The sequence below is a fragment of the Lithobates pipiens genome, unplaced genomic scaffold (genome assembly GCF_037356315.1).
Source record: "Lithobates pipiens isolate NorthernLeopardFrog02 unplaced genomic scaffold, aLitPip1_a1.2 Scaffold_18, whole genome shotgun sequence".
In the NCBI taxonomy this organism is placed as follows: domain Eukaryota; kingdom Metazoa; phylum Chordata; class Amphibia; order Anura; family Ranidae; genus Lithobates; species Lithobates pipiens.
The window spans coordinates 531840935-531859673 of NW_027507758.1; the positions used below are offsets into that span (position 1 = coordinate 531840935).

The 18739-nt window shown below is 44.3% G+C and overlaps 1 protein-coding gene across 2 annotated transcripts in view; it reads right to left on the reverse strand.

The window, feature by feature from the left end:
• Positions 1–18739, reverse strand: part of NBAS (NBAS subunit of NRZ tethering complex) — a 1050553-nt gene that overhangs the window by 81533 nt on the left and 950281 nt on the right. For both annotated transcript variants that reach the window (XM_077488811.1, XM_077488809.1), the window contains one exon: positions 11960–12104. In XM_077488811.1, the coding sequence (XP_077344937.1) occupies positions 11960–12104 (145 nt within the window). The remainder of the gene's footprint in view (positions 1–11959; positions 12105–18739) is intronic.

An 18739-nucleotide genomic window follows, 5' to 3' on the forward strand; every position in this document is an offset into this window, starting at 1 on the left:
TGTTTACTTCCGCAATGCGCGCCGCCGTGGGTGTGCATCGCGGAAGTTCTGTGTTCGCCGTGTCCCCCGGGGACAGGCAAACACAGATCGCTGTAAACGGCCAATCACAGCGGCCGTTTACAGCGTGATCGGCGTGTCCAATGGGAGATGATCTCATATGTAAACATATGAGATCATCTCTCAGCGCCGCTCTCCCTCCTCACGCAGCCGTTCTGCCTCGAGTAAAAAAATAAAAATAAAAAAAAAGTAAAAAAAAAAATAGTGCCATCCTCCCCCAGCAGTGCCATCCTCCCCCCAGTGCCATCCACCCCAGTGCCATCCACCCCAGTGTTACCTGCCCCCAGTGCCATCCACCCCAGTGCTACCTGCCCCCAGTGCCACCTGTTGTCAGTGCCATTTGTCCCCAGTGCCATCTGTCATCAGTGCCACATATAAGTGCCATCTGTCATCAGTGCCACATAGTGCCATCTGTCATCAGTGCCACATAGTGCCATCTGTCATCAGTGCCACGTATTAGTGCCATCTGTCATCAGTGCCACGTATCAGTGCCATTTGTCATCAGTGCCACCTGTCAGTGTCACGTGCCATCTGTTATCAGTGTCAAGTGTCATCAATGCCACTTATCAGTGCCATCTGTCATCAGTGTCACGCGTCATCGGTGCCATGTATTAGTGCCATCTGTCATCGGTGGCACGTATTAGTGCCACGTGTCATCAGTGCCACGTATAAGTGCTACGTGTCATCAGTGCCACATATTAGTGCCATCTGTGCCACATATTAGTGCCATCTGTCATCAGTGCCACGTATCAGTGCCATCTGTCATCAGTGTCACGTGTCATTGTCCTGGTGCTTCAAAAGTGTAATAAATAGTCAACAAGTTAGATGTGTAATTTATGTTCCTAGAACACATGATGGTGCTACCTGCATGTTGGGCCTCTCTATGTGGCCAGGCTGTGAAAAAGTCCCACACACGTGGTATTGTAATACTCAGGAGGAGTAGCAGAATTTTTTGGGGGGTGTAATTTGTGGTATACACATGCCATGTGAGAGAAATAACCTATTACAATGACAATTTTGTGGAGAAAAAAAAATGAAAAATCTTAATTTTGCAAAAAATTGTGGGAAAAAAATGACAACATCAAAAAGCTCACTATGCCTCTTACTAAATACTTTGGAATGTCTACTTTCCAAAAAGGGGTCATTTGGGGGGTATTTGTACTTTCCTGACTTGTTCGGGTCACAATAAGCGAGATAGGCCACCAGTACATCAGATGTGATCAATTTTGTGCGATTCGCACCACACCTTGTAGACTCTCTAACTTTCACAAAGACCAAATAATATCCACTAATTTGGGTTATTTTTACCAAATATATGTAGCAGTATAAATTGTGGCCAAAATTTATGAAGAAAAATTAATAATTTGCATAATTCTGTCACAGAAACAAAGAAATATGCGTTTTTTTTCAAAATTTTCGGTCTTTTTTCATTTATAGCGCAAAAAATAAAAACCCCAGAGGTGATCAAATACCACCAAAAGAAAGCTTTATTTGTGGGAAAAGAAGGACAAAAAAATTCATTTGGGTACAGTGTTGCATGACTGAGTAATTGTCATTCAAATTGTGAGAGCACCGAAAGCTGAAAATTGGTCTGGGCAGGAAGGGTGTTTAAGTGCCCAGTAAGCAAGTGGTTAAAAAGGCAGCTCTCATCCACATGTCGGCTTGTATACAGTTTTTTGGCAATTTTTAAGCATTTTGCCAAGGTGCACCTGAAGAAACCTCAAGGCACCCTGGTTGAATAAGGCTGGTCCAAGGTATGTGTAAAAATGTCGATTGTGTTTTTTTGATGAAATTATTTATAAATCTAAATGCTACCACATACAGTAACAAGGGAGAAACTTTGCAATTCAGTGCAATACAATATTAGGGGTGTGAATGGGATCTGGTTATTAATAATTTCCTTGAATTATAAACCCCAATATGATGATGCGTAGTTTGTGCATTAGAGTGGATCTAAACCCCAAATGAATAACACTTAAGGCCCAGTGCAACATGCTTTCAGGGGTATTCTGCTTTCATTTGACACCCGTTTATGGTTCATTGAAATGTGCCTATGTTACCTGAATTTGACCAACTTCTAAGCTGCATCAACCTGTTTTTGACTTGTTTGTGGAGAAAATTTAATTTTTCCTACATCTTACCTGTAAAATACTTTTCCTGGGAGTACATCACAGGACACAGGGCAGCCATAATAATTACTATCTGGGTTATACACCACCTATAGGTGAATGGACACTGGCAAATCAGGAATCAAAGACAGGAAGTCCCCCTCTATATAACTCATACCATAATCAAAGTAAGTCAGTTTTGTAGCAAGCAATGAAGATCCCAGAAAAGAGCAGCGGGCTCTGTGCACTGTGATGCACTCCAGGAAAATGATTTTAAGGGTAAGATGTAGGAAAATTCCAATTTCCTTTATTGTACATCACAGGACACAGAGCAGCCCAAAAAATACTATCTGGGATGTCCTAAAGCAATGCCCTTGAGGGGAGGGAGACAGTAATCACAAAGACCGTCTTCAGACCAAAAGACCTATACTGCCACTTGCAGCATGCTGCGGCCAAACTCAGCCCCATTTTGAACCCTACCATCCACCTGATAAAACTTTGTGAAGGTATGCACTGAGGACCAAGTAGACCTTGCAAATCTGAGCCACAGACACTTGATGATGCACTGCCCATGAGTCATTTATCCTCCTGGTAGAGTGTGCCTTTACCCAAAAGGGTGGGGCCTTTCCCTTTAAACAACATGCCTGAACAATAATCTGTCAGATCCACTGGGAAATGGTTAATCCTGATCCCTGCCCTTTCCTGAGCCGCGCTGGCAGCACAAATCAAGAATCGGTTTTACAAATCTAGCTGCCATTTTTAAATAGACTTTGACTGCCCGTACTACATCTAGAGAATGTAACAACTTTTCCTCTGCGATTAAAAAAAAAAAAAAAAAAACAAACAAGGTAGTGTGATATCTTGATTTAAATGAAAACTGGAAACCACCTTGGACAAAAAAGTTGGGTGGAGTCACAACATCACCCTGTCTTGGTGTAGGATCAAAAATGGTTCTTGACAAGAAAGAGCTGCCAACATCGACACCCTCCTAGCCAAAGTTACAGCGACCCAAAAAATGTATTTCCTTGTTAAAAGAACCAGAGGAATACACCAAATAGGCTCAAAAGGTTGCTTCTGTAAGACAGATAGTAAGCGATTTAAATCACAAGGGTTGCCTGACCGGCAGAACCATTAGAATCACTCCTTGCAGAAAGGCTCGCACTAATGAATGGGATGCAATCGGTCTCTGAAAGAAAATGGATAAGGTGCAAAAAAACTGAACTTTAATCATTCTCCATGCCAGCTTAATTTAAACCCCCAATTGTAAAAAGGCAAGAATCTTGCCAATAACATATTTGCGGAAATGCCACTTTGTGGCTTCACACCAAGAAATGAAAGACTTCCAGACTCTGTAGTAGATATTTCTAGAAACTGGCTTCCTAGCGTTTAACAGAGTAGCAAGCACTGAACCAGAGACCCCTCGGTCAGTCAAGATCCTGGCTTCAATAGCCACATCATCAAATTTAGTGACTGTAAAGCAGGATGGAATTTTGGACCTTAAGAAAGCAGGTCCAGACAATGTGGAAAAAAATCATGACCTCGCTACTGCCAACTTTACAATCACTGCGTACCAAACCCTCCTGTGCCAGGCCAGGGCTACCAGTTTTACAGGCTTTTCTTTGTCCTGTATCCTGCGCAGAAGCTGAATTGGAGGAAAAGCACATATCAGGGAGAATGGATTCAAAGGGATCACGAACGCATCTGTCCCGATTGTGGTCGGATCCCTAATCCTGTACACAAACCTGTCCAGCTTGTTGTTGAGCCTGGATGCTGAGAGATCTATGTCTGTTTGCAAATTGATAAAAAAGATCTCGGGATGCAGGGACCATTGCCCTGGAAACAACTGCTGGTGACTTAGAAAGTCTGCCTGCCAGTTGTCCACTCCCGGGATAAATACTGCCAATAGAAATGGCACATATCTTTCTCCCCATGTCAGAATAACTCACTTCCTTCTGGGCTGTCTGACTCCTGGTGCCCCCTTGGTGGTTGATATAGGCCACCACAGTAGCATTGTCGGATTGGATTCTGACGGGGCAACCCAGCAATCTGGTAGCCCTTTTCCACTTCCCCTGGACAGTGGCTTCTTCTTGAACCACCCCCAGCCTGTGAGACTGGCATCGGTGATCACTACTTTCCAGGTTACTGGCAGACAGGAGTTGCCTTTCTTCAAATTCCTGGGTAACAACCACCAACTGAGATCCTGTCTCACTCTTGGGGACAGAAACATGTGATAACCCAAAGCTTGGATTTTCTTATTCTAAGTCGAAAGAATATTGGTCTTCAATGGTCTGGAATGAAACTGTGCATAAGGGACTGCCTCGAATAAGGAGACCATCTTGCCCAGCACCCACATGCAAAGACATATAGAGGGGTACCCCTTTCGACATAGGGTCCAGACAAGTTCCCTCATGGCACCAACCGAGGGATTCCAAGAACTGAACCGCTAACGATACCGAACCCTGACCGATCCTTGAGTAATAGGTTGTCCAGATATCCTACTACCAATATTCCCTGAGATTTTAGCATCGCCAATAGTGGGGCCAAATCTTTTGTGAACAACCGAGGAGCCGTGGCTAGGCTGAATGGCAAGGCCACAAACTTACAATGACGCTCCTCCACTGCAAAACGCAGAAACCCTTGATGAAGCCTGAAAATTGGCACATGCAGATATGCATCCATGATGTCTATGAATAATAAAAATTCTCCTCCCGACAGAGAGGCCACAACTAAACAAATTAAGTCAATGCAAAAGGATCAAACGTTTAGAAACAGATTCAGAGCTTTGAGATCCAGAATAGGTCTCACATCTCTGTCTGGTTTTGGAACTGTGAACAGGTTTGAGTAGAAACCCTTAAACTTTTCTTTGGCCTTAACTTCTACAATGACCCCTTGCAACCTTAAATGGTCCCAGATCACTGGGGATGTTGGACATCAAAAACCAAGAGAGAAGCAATACCTGGAACTCTAGTCTGTAGTCCTCTGTCACTGTGGAAATGACCCACCTGTTCTGAATCACCTCCTTCCAAGCTTCTGAGAACTGTAGAAGTCTTCCCCCCACACGTATGAGTGGGGGTACCCCTTTATAAAGTAAATTTAGAGGCTGGCTTGGCAGGCCTCTGGACCCGGGGTTTCTTCTGCCCCTGTCCATGAGGTCTACCTCTAGAACCCAATGGCTGAGGCCCTTGATACTACCTAGAAGCAGAGGTACTAGGTACAGGATTGTTATGCCCTGTACCCACTGTCGGATTTTCCGACGGAAAATGTGTGATCGGATCGTGTTGTCGGAAAATCCAATTGTGTGTGTGGGCTCCATCTGACTTTTTCTGTCTGAATATCCGACACACAAAATTTGAGACTCGGATCTAAAATTTTACGTCAACAAAATCCAATCATTTAAATTCCGATCATATGTAGACAATTTTGACAGACATAGTGCCACGCATGCTCAGAATAAATTACGAGACGAAAGCTATTAGCTACTGCCCTCTTTAAAGTCCTGTCGTACGTGGTTTACGTCACCTCGTTCTGAACGATCTGATTTTCCGACAACTTTGTGCGACCGTGTGTATGCAAGACAAGTTTGGGCCAAAATCCGTCTGAAAAAATCTGACGCCTTTTGTCGTTGGAATGTCTGACCGTGTGTACAGGGCATTAGAAAACTTAAAAGAAGGACGTTTATTCTTTCTTTTAACTGACAGGAGCGCACAATTTCCCCCCTGAAATCTTTTGGATATACTTATCCAAATCTTGGCCAAATAGGCGTTACCCATGGAAGGGGAGACTAGTCAGTAACTTTCTGCAGGACAATTATGCAGAGCAATTCTTTAGCCACAAAATTCTGCGCATGTGCAAAAAGTACAAAACCTGAAACCTGCTGAATAGAGTCCTTAAGGGCATCTACTGCAAAGCACAAGGCATGAGGTAAAATTGTTAACCAACCATTTAGACTGGTCTTTTAAAGATTGACATATTCCTGTTGCTGCCACCACTGGTTGTACTGCTGATCCGGCAACCACAAATGAAGCCTTTAGCAAAGGTTTAAACTTTTTGTCTGCTGGATCTTTAAAAACCTGGGCATTTTCTACTGGGCAGGTTACATTTTTAACAATGAAAAAGCAGCAGCCATCATTGGCATACTCCATTTCTTTGTAAAATTTTCCTCCATTGAATACAACAGAGAGAACCTTTTAGGAGGCACAAAGTAGCGAGTGTGAAGGGAAGGCCTGATAACTCTGTGGAGGACGCAACGAGCCTAAAGAGGAAAAAGAGTGGCTCCAAAACCTTTACTGGAGGTAGCTTAAACCCAGACCTGACCATCTCTGTGAGAGACTGGATCAACAATCTCTTGAATTGAGAGGCTGAGAATGGTTCCTCAGCACCTGACTCCCTTGAAGTTGAGTCCTCAGCCTTACCTTCTTGCAGTTTATTTAAAGCTACCTCTTCCACATCCTCTGCCCACTCTGGTTCCAACCCAGGGGGCTCATGAGAGGGAGATGGAATATTTTTTCCCTCCCTTGTGACACCAAGGCAAACTTACTGGCTATTTTACCCACTAGGCCAGCTACGGCTGATGCCAAGTTGTCCTTTGTGAAGTAGGCTGAGGCCAAGGCACTAGAAATAGCAACAATGCCTGACAAGCGCAATGGCTCAGACTGGCCAGTCGTCTCTGGTCTTTCAGGGGAAGTTAGCACCGTAGAAGCAGGACTAGGATCCTTTAATCCTGCCTGCTGTGCCCCCCCTCTCCAGCTCCTTTTTCTGACATATTTTCGCTCTTTTTACAAGAGATTGCTTACTTTTAAATTTAAGACATAAATTTGAGGTAAAAAGCCCTTGCATGGTTATCCCTTAGCAAAGCTATGATCCAGCATCCTCAGCTAACCTTTAGTTAACAACCCAGACAGCAGTGCCTGCAATACCTGTGTCCATATACCCAAGAATGACGTGCCCAGATAGGAAACCTGCTCTGTGTCCCTTCCAGCTGCCTCACAGGAGCTCCACATGCAAGGAACTGTCTTCCTTTAATAAAATTGTCATGCAGCATGCCACGTGCACGCCCACTGTATCACGTGCACACTTGCACACTCCACGTGTGCGCTCCCGCAATGTCCATCACTGTCTTTGCGGCCGGCTGCCAGCGGCTCCTCCAGCATGTGAGGGATGGAAACATAATGCCAGGTATGCTACAACCTTACCGACCTATGACACCATCGCCATCTAGTGGGAAAACTAGTATTGCACCCGACCTGATATCTAGCTGACAAACTGCTGCTGGAATTTAGTGCACAAACACACACATATATATATATATATATATATATATATAGATATATATATGCTTAAAGGCACCCCCCCTCCCCCCCCCAAAAAAAAAAAAGAATAAAAGGGAGACAAACAGCTACAGGAAATCTCTTCACTAGTCTCTCTGGAGCGTAAAAGGAAGAGTTGGCCTTTAAGAAACAGCTGTGAGAAACAGTTTTTTATTGAAGTGTAGACATACAAAAACCCCTCTGTAATGCCACAGGATAAAAAGGCCCATTTGAGAGGGAAAGCGCAACTAAAGGGAAACATAAGAGAAAAGCCATGAAAACAATCTCTTCATTGTACATAACAGTGGTGACAAGGTTATTACACCTGAAAAGAACAAAAATGAGATTTGCAGCATGCACCGATTTTATTTCTTTCCAGGCAAACATGAGAAGAAGTCATGGTTTGTTTAGCCAGTTACGCAATGTCAAAGTGCACGCCTGTCAGTCGATCTCAATGACAGATATCAATGCTATAACTATGAGGAGATGGGGAAGGTTGGTTTTAAATGGATTTCTTCCTGCCTGTCACATCTAACGGCAGCAGAAACCCAGCAGTCGGCGCTTAAATTTCCATCCACAATATATTATACTCCGGCAGTCAAATTGCTGCACACTGGATGGATGCAAAGCTGTATTTCTTGATGAGACGAGAAGCAGCGCCATCCATTGCCATGGATACAATGTGCCGGGCCGTAAATTCGCCAGGGTGCATAGAACCTGCGCTGAGCGAGAGAGCAATTTTCAAGTAACATTTTGATACAGTACACAGTGTGAAAAGCCATCACAATCATAAATGAAGAAGAGAGCTATAAAAAGAAGCAAATTGCGCTAAAAATGCTTTCAAGAGATGCAGATAGACAATTCTATCAGCTAAGATAGATTTGATTTGTAGGTGAACATGACAACACATAAATAACACACAGTGTGTAAGAGGCAGTCTAGAAAATAAAAGGTTTTCTAGCAGTTAAAATGGCTAGTGGTTACCCGTGCAGCCACTACCTCTTTTCATCAGTGTTCCCCATGCAATATGGCTGCTTTATCCTGAATACTGATAGCACAAAGGAGTAGTGTTAATGTATCTACTAGTAGTAGGGCCCTACATTTTTGTTACTTCCTGGGCATGAACAAAGCTGCTATGATGTGCAAAATACAGCAACTTACAAGTTCCTGCAGCTATGTAAACATCCTGCACCATTCTAATCAGCAAAACTTGACATTTCAAGGTAGACCAAGAGATACAAAGCTAGCATTATAAGTCAAATCAGGTGAACCACGGTGCTGTCAACCGAGCACAGGGAGCTTGCCTACAGGAGCATGCTTTTTCATTGTGTATTTAGCAACCAGGTCACCAAGCTGCTCTGCTCATTTATTACAGAAAAAAACAAGTAAAGCATGAAACATTACTTAGACCGCTTCTTATAGATTTTGCTTGTGACATAGTAGAGGTTAGAACCTGTGCCATGTGCAGTATGAGTGCTCTGTCATTGTAAAACACAGCTGGTGACACCTCACTGTGTACATACTGATAGAACACCGAGTGTGTGGTCACTTCACAGCAAACCTGTCCCTGCACACTTTTTCTGGTTTCTCTTCCAGTGATGTCATTGCACTCACCTTGACAGGCAAGTCAAGTCATACCTACATTCCAAACCATGGATCGTCATTGGCTGGGAAACTGAGACATTTGCCTCTCTATTAGGTGTGACATCTGCAATTGGAAAGGGAGAGTGTTTGCTTCCACCTTTGGCTGCGATGGTTTCAAGGACTATATTGACATCAGATGCGAGTAGGTACAAAGATATATGCATGTATATCATATATATATATATATATATATATATATATATATATATATATATACATACATACACAGACGCATATATCTTTGTCATTTTATATAAATGCTTGTGATATATATATATATATATATATATATATATATATATAAAATATATAACCCCGGACGTCTGGTCTAAAATCAATTAGTAGATAGTCTCTTGCTGTGCTGACACAGCTAGCTGGAGTTAAGCTGCCTTTTTGGACAGGCTAGGAACCCGAAAGCTGCAGCAGAAGAAGAGGAGAAAGAGGCGCAAAAGCACACATGGTGCAACAGGATTTATTCAGCAGTGACAAAAAAAATAAAAATTTCACTTGCAAAAGTCACTTAAAACAGACATATACTGTAACAAGCTCACATTGTATCAAAGGAGAAGGTTTATTGATACATCTAGCAATGAGATTTCAGAAAATCTTTCTTTAATGTAACTCTTCTTTTTTGGTATGTCTTTTTCAGGGAATATTTTTTTTTGGCAATTCTGATATTTAGTGAGCACCATGCACTGGCATATAAACACAATGGGAGTTTTGTTTTTTCTTCCTCTGTGTGTTTGCCAATGCATGTGATTTTTTACATACAAAATGAAAAATATATTTATGTATGTTTTTTTAGTTTTTCTTTAGGTCGTACCTCCTTCTCTCTAAAGATAGGATTTGTCATGCCGTTTATCACTATTGTGTATGTTTTCAATATGTCAACTTAATTTATGTGTAAAAGGACTTTTTTCTATCCATTTAAGTGTTAATCTTTGGACTTTGGATGTTTACAGGTGCCTCCTCCATTGCTATTGAGTTAAACACGTATTTTATTCATTTCTTTAATTGTATGGGTGTGTATATAGCTTTGTATGTATATTCTGCACATTAGTTATGACTAAGCACCATGTTTGGTGTGAAACATGTCAGCGGCTGTGCTGTTAGTCTATACACTAGCCTGGATGCTATGATTTTAATCATATTTTTGCAAAAAAGTCGAATACTTTGGAGTGCGGGTATCCAGCTAAAATTTTTCACTGTCCAGTCCCGACAGAAACTGGCAAGACAGAGACAGCTGATAGGAGCTGTGGAAGCCAGGGATCCAGGCAAGCCACCAGAGAACCGTGGGAGAATCTAGAAAGGAGCTATAAGATGCCAGACTCTGTAGCCACAATAAAATTGCACTCACAAAAGCTGCTTAAAACAGGCATATAACAAGCTCCACGTGGAGCTCTTGGCTGACAATGGAGACTACACAGTCTGGAATCTGACAGCTCTTTTCTCGCATCTACCTTGGCAGTAGGCCCGGATCCCTGGCTTCCACAGCGTTCCTTTCATGTCAACGGTCTCTGTCGGGACTTGACTAAGCACTGGCAGCTGCACATGAAGCTTGCTATATGCCTGTTTTAAGCGACTTTTGTGAGTGCAATTTTGTTTTATTTTAACATTCACCGTTGTAACACTGTATAAAGCAATGGCACACTGACTACAGTGCAATATTAAACCAATCTCTACCTGAGCCCTGCAGTGCAGAAGCCAAGATAAAAAAAGGTATTTCTACTATCTGTATCTAAAAAACGAATTTAAGATATTTGAATGAAAAACCGCACTTTCCTAAAAGAAAATAAATAAATAAATATATATATATCACTATGCCTGCCATTTTGTAATTTAGTGTTAATATAAATGACCTTTCCATTTCAATTGGAAATCACTGTGATTTTATAAAAATGTTCACCCCAGATGTTTTGGAACTACATTTCCCATGATGCTCATGCACTTTGCAGTGTAGCTGAGCATCATGGGATAGTTTCAAAACATCTGAGGTGCCAAGGTTCGTCATCACTGCCCTAGGGGATACCTACTTCCAAAAGGATGCAGACACTGCAACTTTCCTCATTACAACAATGAGAAGCACAAGTAGGTTACACTGAACATTGACCCTTTAGTTCAGGACTCAGTTTGAAAAAGATTTGTGAAAACAAACAGCTTGTTCTTCGGAATACAGGAATCCTCTTAAAATCTTTTCAGTGTAAATTGAACACCTAGGGAGGATTATTGCGCTTTACACAACTATCAGTGTTTTATATCTGCCTGAAGATTTAAGATTTAGGCTGGGTTCACACTGCTGCGGGGGGAGATCCGGATGTGATTCGCACAGCAAATCACATCCGATCTCCGTAGCACTGCGAGTTCAGCCATACAGATAGTATGGCTGAACTCGCAGCTGTCCCGCAGCAAACTCGCACAGGACCCTTTTTTGGGTCCGCAACGGAATCGGATCGCATGGGGGTTCACACCATGCGATCCGATTCCTGTGCGAGTCGGCAGATCGCACTGCGATATGCCGACGGATCTGGGGGTGTCATTAACATAACATTGACACCCCCAGCCGTCCGCATAGGGCAGTGTGAACTGCCGGCGGGAGGTATGCGATGCGGGAAAACGCCGCGGATTCGCGGCGTTCCCGCATCGCAATAGTGTGAACCTAGCCTTAAGGTTGGTAGGTATTATCATTAGGATTTGTTTATGCAAAAAAATAAAGTTGTACAGGAAAACATAAAAGTTGAGTGTTCTGTATAGAAAAATTGGTGAGGAGACAGGAATACACCCCCCCCCCCCCCAGGAGTAGGCGCTTAGTTGTAGCAGAATTGTCTAATGGTAAAACTTGCTCACCTCAGCGGAGAAAGCATGTCTGGAGCCGTAGAAGGAGCGGCACAACTTCAAAATTTCGGCTGCTGTTTCTTCTCTGCACTTGGTCTCGCAGCTGGAAAGCATTGCCTTTACCAGTTTTACCCAAGGGCTATCTTCTAAACGTGCACTGAAAGATGGAGAGAGAAAATGTCATCAGAGGATCTGCAAAGATTACGACATGCTGTGGGAATTTGGGGATACGATAATTTAAAACCTTGTGGCAATCCCTGCAGTGAATAAAAGGTTTAAATCTGCATAAGGGAAGAAGTGACACCTTCTTCTTGAGTAAGATGAATTGCGCCTTCATTTACTGATCACTGGAGGCATCTGATGTGGCCACAGAGTAACATTCACATCAAGGATTCAGGATTTAATGGAACCACAAATTATGCTATGTAGAGAGACCTACACAGTTGCAAAATGTTACACTTTACTCTTTCTAAATATTAACTCGGAGCCCCTGGAAATTATGCAGCATTATAAAAGGTACAATCTATTTTTAGGCAGCATTATATGGTGCCCGTAAAAGCAGTCTTCAAAGAGCTCCAGTGGACACAAGTTTGGACGTATACTATATTTATAGGTATGGTACAAAGCTACTAGTACCTAAAAGGTGTCTTCTTGCTCCTTTTAATAGATGTTAAATCAAGAACACAAGTGTAACAGTATATTCCAGTTTACCTGTCCTTAGATGTAGTAGCTTCTTTCAAGCTTTTTTTTTTTTTTTTCCAACTGGTGATCCTGCTGGTAATGCACATCCTGTCCTAAGTTGACAATGCACACTGACCGTACGGTATCAATGGCAAAGCAGCACTGCCACCCTAGTACAAGAAGTGTTGGGAATACAGAGCACTTCTCCCTCTCCTCCATAACATTGAAGAGAGGTGCTATCTAGTCCACAGGAAACATGCTAAACTATAGAAGTCAGCAGAGAAAATAAGTCACAGGATTTCTTGTAGGATCACTAGATTTTTTTATTTTGTTTGCAGCTGTTGAACATATACAAATGTAAATACAAAATGCTTTCAATATATAACAGACGAAGAGCGATTGAATGGTAGACGTTCATTGTTAGTGTTCACATACATCTCATGCTGCGTACACACGATCAGACTTTCCAGCGAACCGGAGTCCGTCGGACAATTCAATCGTGTGTGGGCTCCAGCGGACTTTTTTTCCCCAAAAGTCAGACGGACCTAGAAATAAAACATGTTTCAAATCTATCCGACGGACTCAAGACCAACGGACTAAAAATCGGGAAAACCATTCATCTGTGTGCTAGTCCGACAGACCAAATACGATGCACAGGCAGCTATTAGCTACTGGCTATTTAACTTCCTTGTTTAGTCCGTTTTCGTCATCAAATTAAAAATGAACGGACTTTCGAACGGACTTAGTCCGGTTGTGTTTGGCCAAGTCCATTTCGTTCAGAAAGTCCGTCAGACCTCCGCCAAAAGTCCCTCGGGAAGACCGTCGGACCTAGTCCTTCGAAAAGTCCGGTCGTGTGTATGCGGCATTAAAGGATAAGTTCACTTTTTAGAAAAAACATAATAAATGCACTTTTTTGCAGTTAAAAAAAAAGGGATTTTTTGACTTACTGTAAAATACATTTCTCATAGTTTGACACAGACACAGTGCTTCCTTATTCAGAACCATAGGGTTATACCACTCCCTACAGGAGTAGGACACTAGGTAGAAAAAAGACTTGGCTACGCCTATGGGCAGTCCTAGGTAATATACACCCCCCCCCCCCCTCTGCTATAGGCCTTCAGTTTAGTAACAAGCAGTGTTAGAAGTATCAAAACTCCTTAGAGGGGTGGGTGCTGTGTCTGTCAATGAACTCAGAGAAATGGATTTCATGGTAAGTCAAAAATCCCATTTTCTCTTTCATTCAATGACAGACACAGTACTTCCTTATTCAGAACCATAGGGTCGTCGCAAAGCAGTGCCAAAACACGAGGCACAATCCCAAGGTTAACACAAGAGCCAACCAGGTAACAGGAACTCAACAAGAACAACTGGAGCCCAACCTGAACAGAACACAATCAAGAGGCCTAGACTCTCTAAACAGCAGCCTGGAAAACGTTGCGCCCAAAAGACACATCCGCAGATGCCAGCACATCCACTTTGTATAATTTGGTGAAAGTGTGCACCGACAACAAAGTGGCCACCTTGAAAACTTGTATCACTGGCGCCTGATGACGAAAGGCCCAAGAAGCACTAAGCGCCCGAGTAAAGTGCACTGTAACAGGGAAAGGAGTAACTTGACCTGACAGAATAGGATTGAGTCACCTTTGTCTGATCTATCTAGAAATGGTTGTAGAAGAAGTGGATGGGCCCTTTCTTGGCCCGTCCGTGATAACAAACAGTGAGTCTGTCCTCCAAAAAGACTCAGTGGCTGCCAAATACACCTGAATCACCCAAACCATGTACAGGGCATGCAAGGAAAATTCCCTAGGGATGTTTTGGCCTGGGGCACGGGGAAGGCAACATAATCTCTTCATTCAAATGGAAATCAGAGACTACCTTAGGAAAGGACGACGGACAAGGGCAAAGGACCACCTTATCTTTGTGGACCACCACGTAAAGGCGTAGGACAAGATAATGCTGCCAGAGTCGACACCCTGCGAGCAGAGGTGATAGCCACCAAAAAGGCCACCTTCTGAGACAGAGTAAGCAGGGGAATCTCCCGAATATTTTTAAAGGAAGGCTTCTGGAGAACTGAAAGCAGAAAGTTCAAATCTTGAATAAAAGGTACACACCAGGAAGTGCAAGGCCAAAAGATGCTGAAAGAAGACCGCCAAATCCGACACTTGGTCCTTGATGATACTCAAAGTCAATTTCTGCTCGACACACCGTTAAAGAAAGGCCAAGATCCGAGCTACCGAAAAGGAACGAGGTTGAACGCTAATCGACTCACACCATGAAATGCAAGCCTGGTGTTGGATCTTCCTAGAGGTAGACTTCCTAGCTTTTAGCAGTGTCTGGACCACCAACGCAGGCAAACCTCTATCCTTCAGCACCTGGCTTTCAACAGCCAGACCATCAAAACCAGTGACTGTAAATCAGGATGGCAGATCAGCCCTTGGGACAGATCCTACCTGAGAGGCAGCTGCCAAGGGGCATGGGCGACCAGGTTGGTGTACGAAGACAGACTAAGCCAGTCTGGGGCCACTAGAATGACCGAAATCTCTTTGGTCTTGATCCTGCGCAAAAGCCATGACAGAAGCTTGACAGGAGGTAAGGTGTAGATTAGACGATACTGGCCCACAGGGCTACCAGAGCATCTATGTGGTGTCCGCCAGAGGATCCCGCGACCTGGCCACAAACCTTGGTACCTTTCTGTTGAGTCGGGACACCGACAGATCTACTTCAATTGAAAAACAAAAAAACAGATTTCCACTCCTGGAATGTGGACAGTGGAGATGGCCAGAACGGAGCGTTCTGCCCCCCAGAGGATGCCGGCTACTTCCAGGGCCACCAACACACTCTTTGTTCATCCCTGGTGATTGACATAGGCCACCGCTATGGCATTGTCTGACTGAATCCGTACCGGGAGCCCCTGAACTTGATCCGTCCAATGATCCAGACATAGTCGCCAAAGTTATAGGATGTTGATTGGTAGTCTGGATTCCTCAAGTGTCTAGTGACCCTGAGCGGAGTGCAAAGCCCAGGACATCTCCCCACCTGTACAGGCTGGCATCGTTGGTGACCACTGTCCAATACAAGGGGAGAAAGGATTTGCCCTGATGAAAAGCCAGAGTGTGAAGCCACCAGACAAGGGACACCCTGGTTTTCTGGCTCAGCTGAAACGGATTGTTCAGAGACCCTGGACATTTGTCCTATTCACCAGGATCTCCTTTTGCTGGGGTCTCTTTTGGAACTGTGCAAATGGATCCGCCTCCAAGGTAGAGGTCATCAGGCCCCATACCCACATGCAAGTCCACAGGTAGGCCCACCTGCTGGACCGCAGTAGATGAATCGCAGCATGCAACTTCTGGAGTTTGTCCAGGGGAAGGAACACTGGCCAGAGTTGAATCCAGATTCAGGCACAGATAATTCAATTTTCTGGCTGGAATCAGAGCAGACTTCTGGTAGTTTAGAAGCCAACCAAACTCTGTCAGAGTCTGAATAATGATCTGCACTTCGCTAGAAGGGCAATCCCCATTGATGCAGCAATGCCAGACCGGGCCAACACTTTTCGGGCGGCCGAGTCAGATTCAGGATCTGACGAGACAGATGAAGCAGGGGAAGGCAGGGATGCTTCTTGCTAGTCCGCTGTCCAAAAGCCACCTCCACCCAGGAAACAAAGGACTCTAGAACCACCGTCAATGTGTCAAAGGATGGCTGGGCCCCTGAGGGACCTGCAGCCTCTGAGAGAGGGTAATTTGGGGAAACCTGCTCCTGAGACTCCATAGGGGATGAAGGGGAACCCATCACATCAAGTGCAATCACTGCTATGGGACAGCCCCCATGCTGGTAGCACCACCAGATTATAGGGGAACCCCACACCCTGCAGCAGAGAGGAAGGGACCCCACCAGCATATCGCCTGTTGCCTCAGATATAGCACTGCTTACAAGGGGCGTCCGAGGAAGAGGAACAACCCACGAGTCAGCACTGGGGTAAATGAGCACACTAGACCACCATAACAGGGCCACCAGACTACAAAAACATGGCCGTTGGCCATAAGAAAGCATGCAGACACCAAGAAAATGGTGCCGGCTTTGGCAAAATGGCTGCTGGCCACGCTCATGAGGCTTCCAGGAGAGATCCCTGGAGCCCAGCCAAAAGCTACATGTGGAGAGAAGATGCAGGCAACTGACCCACAGAGGCATCCAGCACCCCACCAGCTGGTAAGCACAGCTATCGGCGATGTGCCCCCTGCACGAGGACCATGCATGGCACCAGCCCCTAACACCACACCACCACACTACCACATATGGAGGGGGGAGGATGGAGGGGGCGCAGGGTGGGAGGGAAGGCCACCCGGATGACCCATAAGGACGACCAAACCAGGGGGAGAGGGGGTCTGAGGGAAGGAGGGGAACCTGCAGGTCCTACTGACCCAGGGAGGGGCCCATGTCCACCCCAAACCCATCCAAGGGGAGAGGGGGGACATTTACTCACCATACCAGGAACTGGGCGGGTGCCACAACAGACAGAACCTCCTCAACATCGAAATGTTGGCCAGGAGGAACGCTGCAACTCAGGCCAAGACCCAGTCTTATGTGGCCTCATGAGGCATTTAACTCGCCGTTCAGTTCCCATCCAGTGGGGCTATGTCGCGGCAGACCTAGAGCGGTGCTGTGGTCTGTGTACACTCACTGACCAGACTGGGGGGACTACTGGATCTAGAAATCCAGCCCGTGACCAGTCCGGTAGTTGATTGTAGATCTTGCAAGAAAACAATACAGAAAAAAAGTTTTTTTTTAAATGAAGAAAAAAAATTGGCAAGGCCAGAGATCCCAGCAGGGAACTAGGTCCTTACTCTTGACTAGGCAGAAAAAAACTGAAGGCCTATAGCAGAGAGGGTGATGTATACCACCCAGGATTGCCCATAGGCATAGCCAAGTCTTTTTTCTACCTCGTGAACCCTATGGTTCTGAATAAGGAAGCGCTGTGACAATGAACGAAAGAGAAATGTACATTTATTTTGGAGCCTGTAAAGCATTGCACTAGTGATCAGCAGATTGCTGGTGCCATGCAGATATGTCTGCGCCATGGTAGTTCATTGATTCTTCCTGTCAATGTTCACTGAGAACTAAAAGCCAGCAGCTGCAAAGGATGTTGGGGCTTTGTAGTTCATTCACACACAGAGCTGTGTGAATAAATGATGGGCTGTGTGGGGGGAGCCCCACATGGCCACGTTGATTTCAAAAAGTGACTTATTATTTAAACACTTTCACCTCAAGTGGTTTATTATGCTAATTCTGACTTCTGGTGAAGGCACAGAATGTCCAACACTCTCTTATTCCCTTTACCTCACTACTAGTCTGGGAAAGTCGTCAATCATAGGTCAACCCAAAAACATAAAGAAGCAGTTCACCCAAAACTGAAATTTCATTTTTTGGTTAATGGGGAAGACAGTTTCTCAAATCTAAAAAGCAACAATGGAAGTCGCTCAGGTCAGTCTGAAAGGAACAAAACTGAGAAAGGTGCACATGGGCAGGGCAATATACAAAAACAATACCAAGGGTATTGAAAGCCCACTTTCAATCTAGCTAGCTAAAAAAAACAAAAAAAAAACAATTCAGATAAAAAAAAAAAAAGAGTTTTTGTTGCAAACACTTGCAAATACATGCTGTGAACAAGGTTTATCACCGAAACTAGTCTGCTGCTGACTGTGCTCACTGTGAAAGCTTGCAAATAAATACGCTTGATGGTATGGAGTTGCCGGCTGCTTTTATTCAATGACCGTTTGTCTATTGGTGCATGAGAGGACACGTCAGCTTGGACACCCTGACTGCAAACTTCCAAAGTAAGACTTGGTTTCCCACTGCTCTGAGCCATACAATCTTTGATCAAATCACTTGCAAATACATGTGGAAGCCACACTGCCATGCTGTGGTTCTTGTGTCAGGTGTGTTACCCAATTCAAAACGACCTATGAGGCATAAAAAGCGATGTGCAAATTAAGAGCAGGATCACCTGGAGGGAGCCCCATCCTCCTTACATGTACAGCAACACATCAGAAGCCAAGACATCAAATTTACAATGCACAAAGAAAGTGGCATTGGCAGCCACTCAGATCTGCTGAAAAC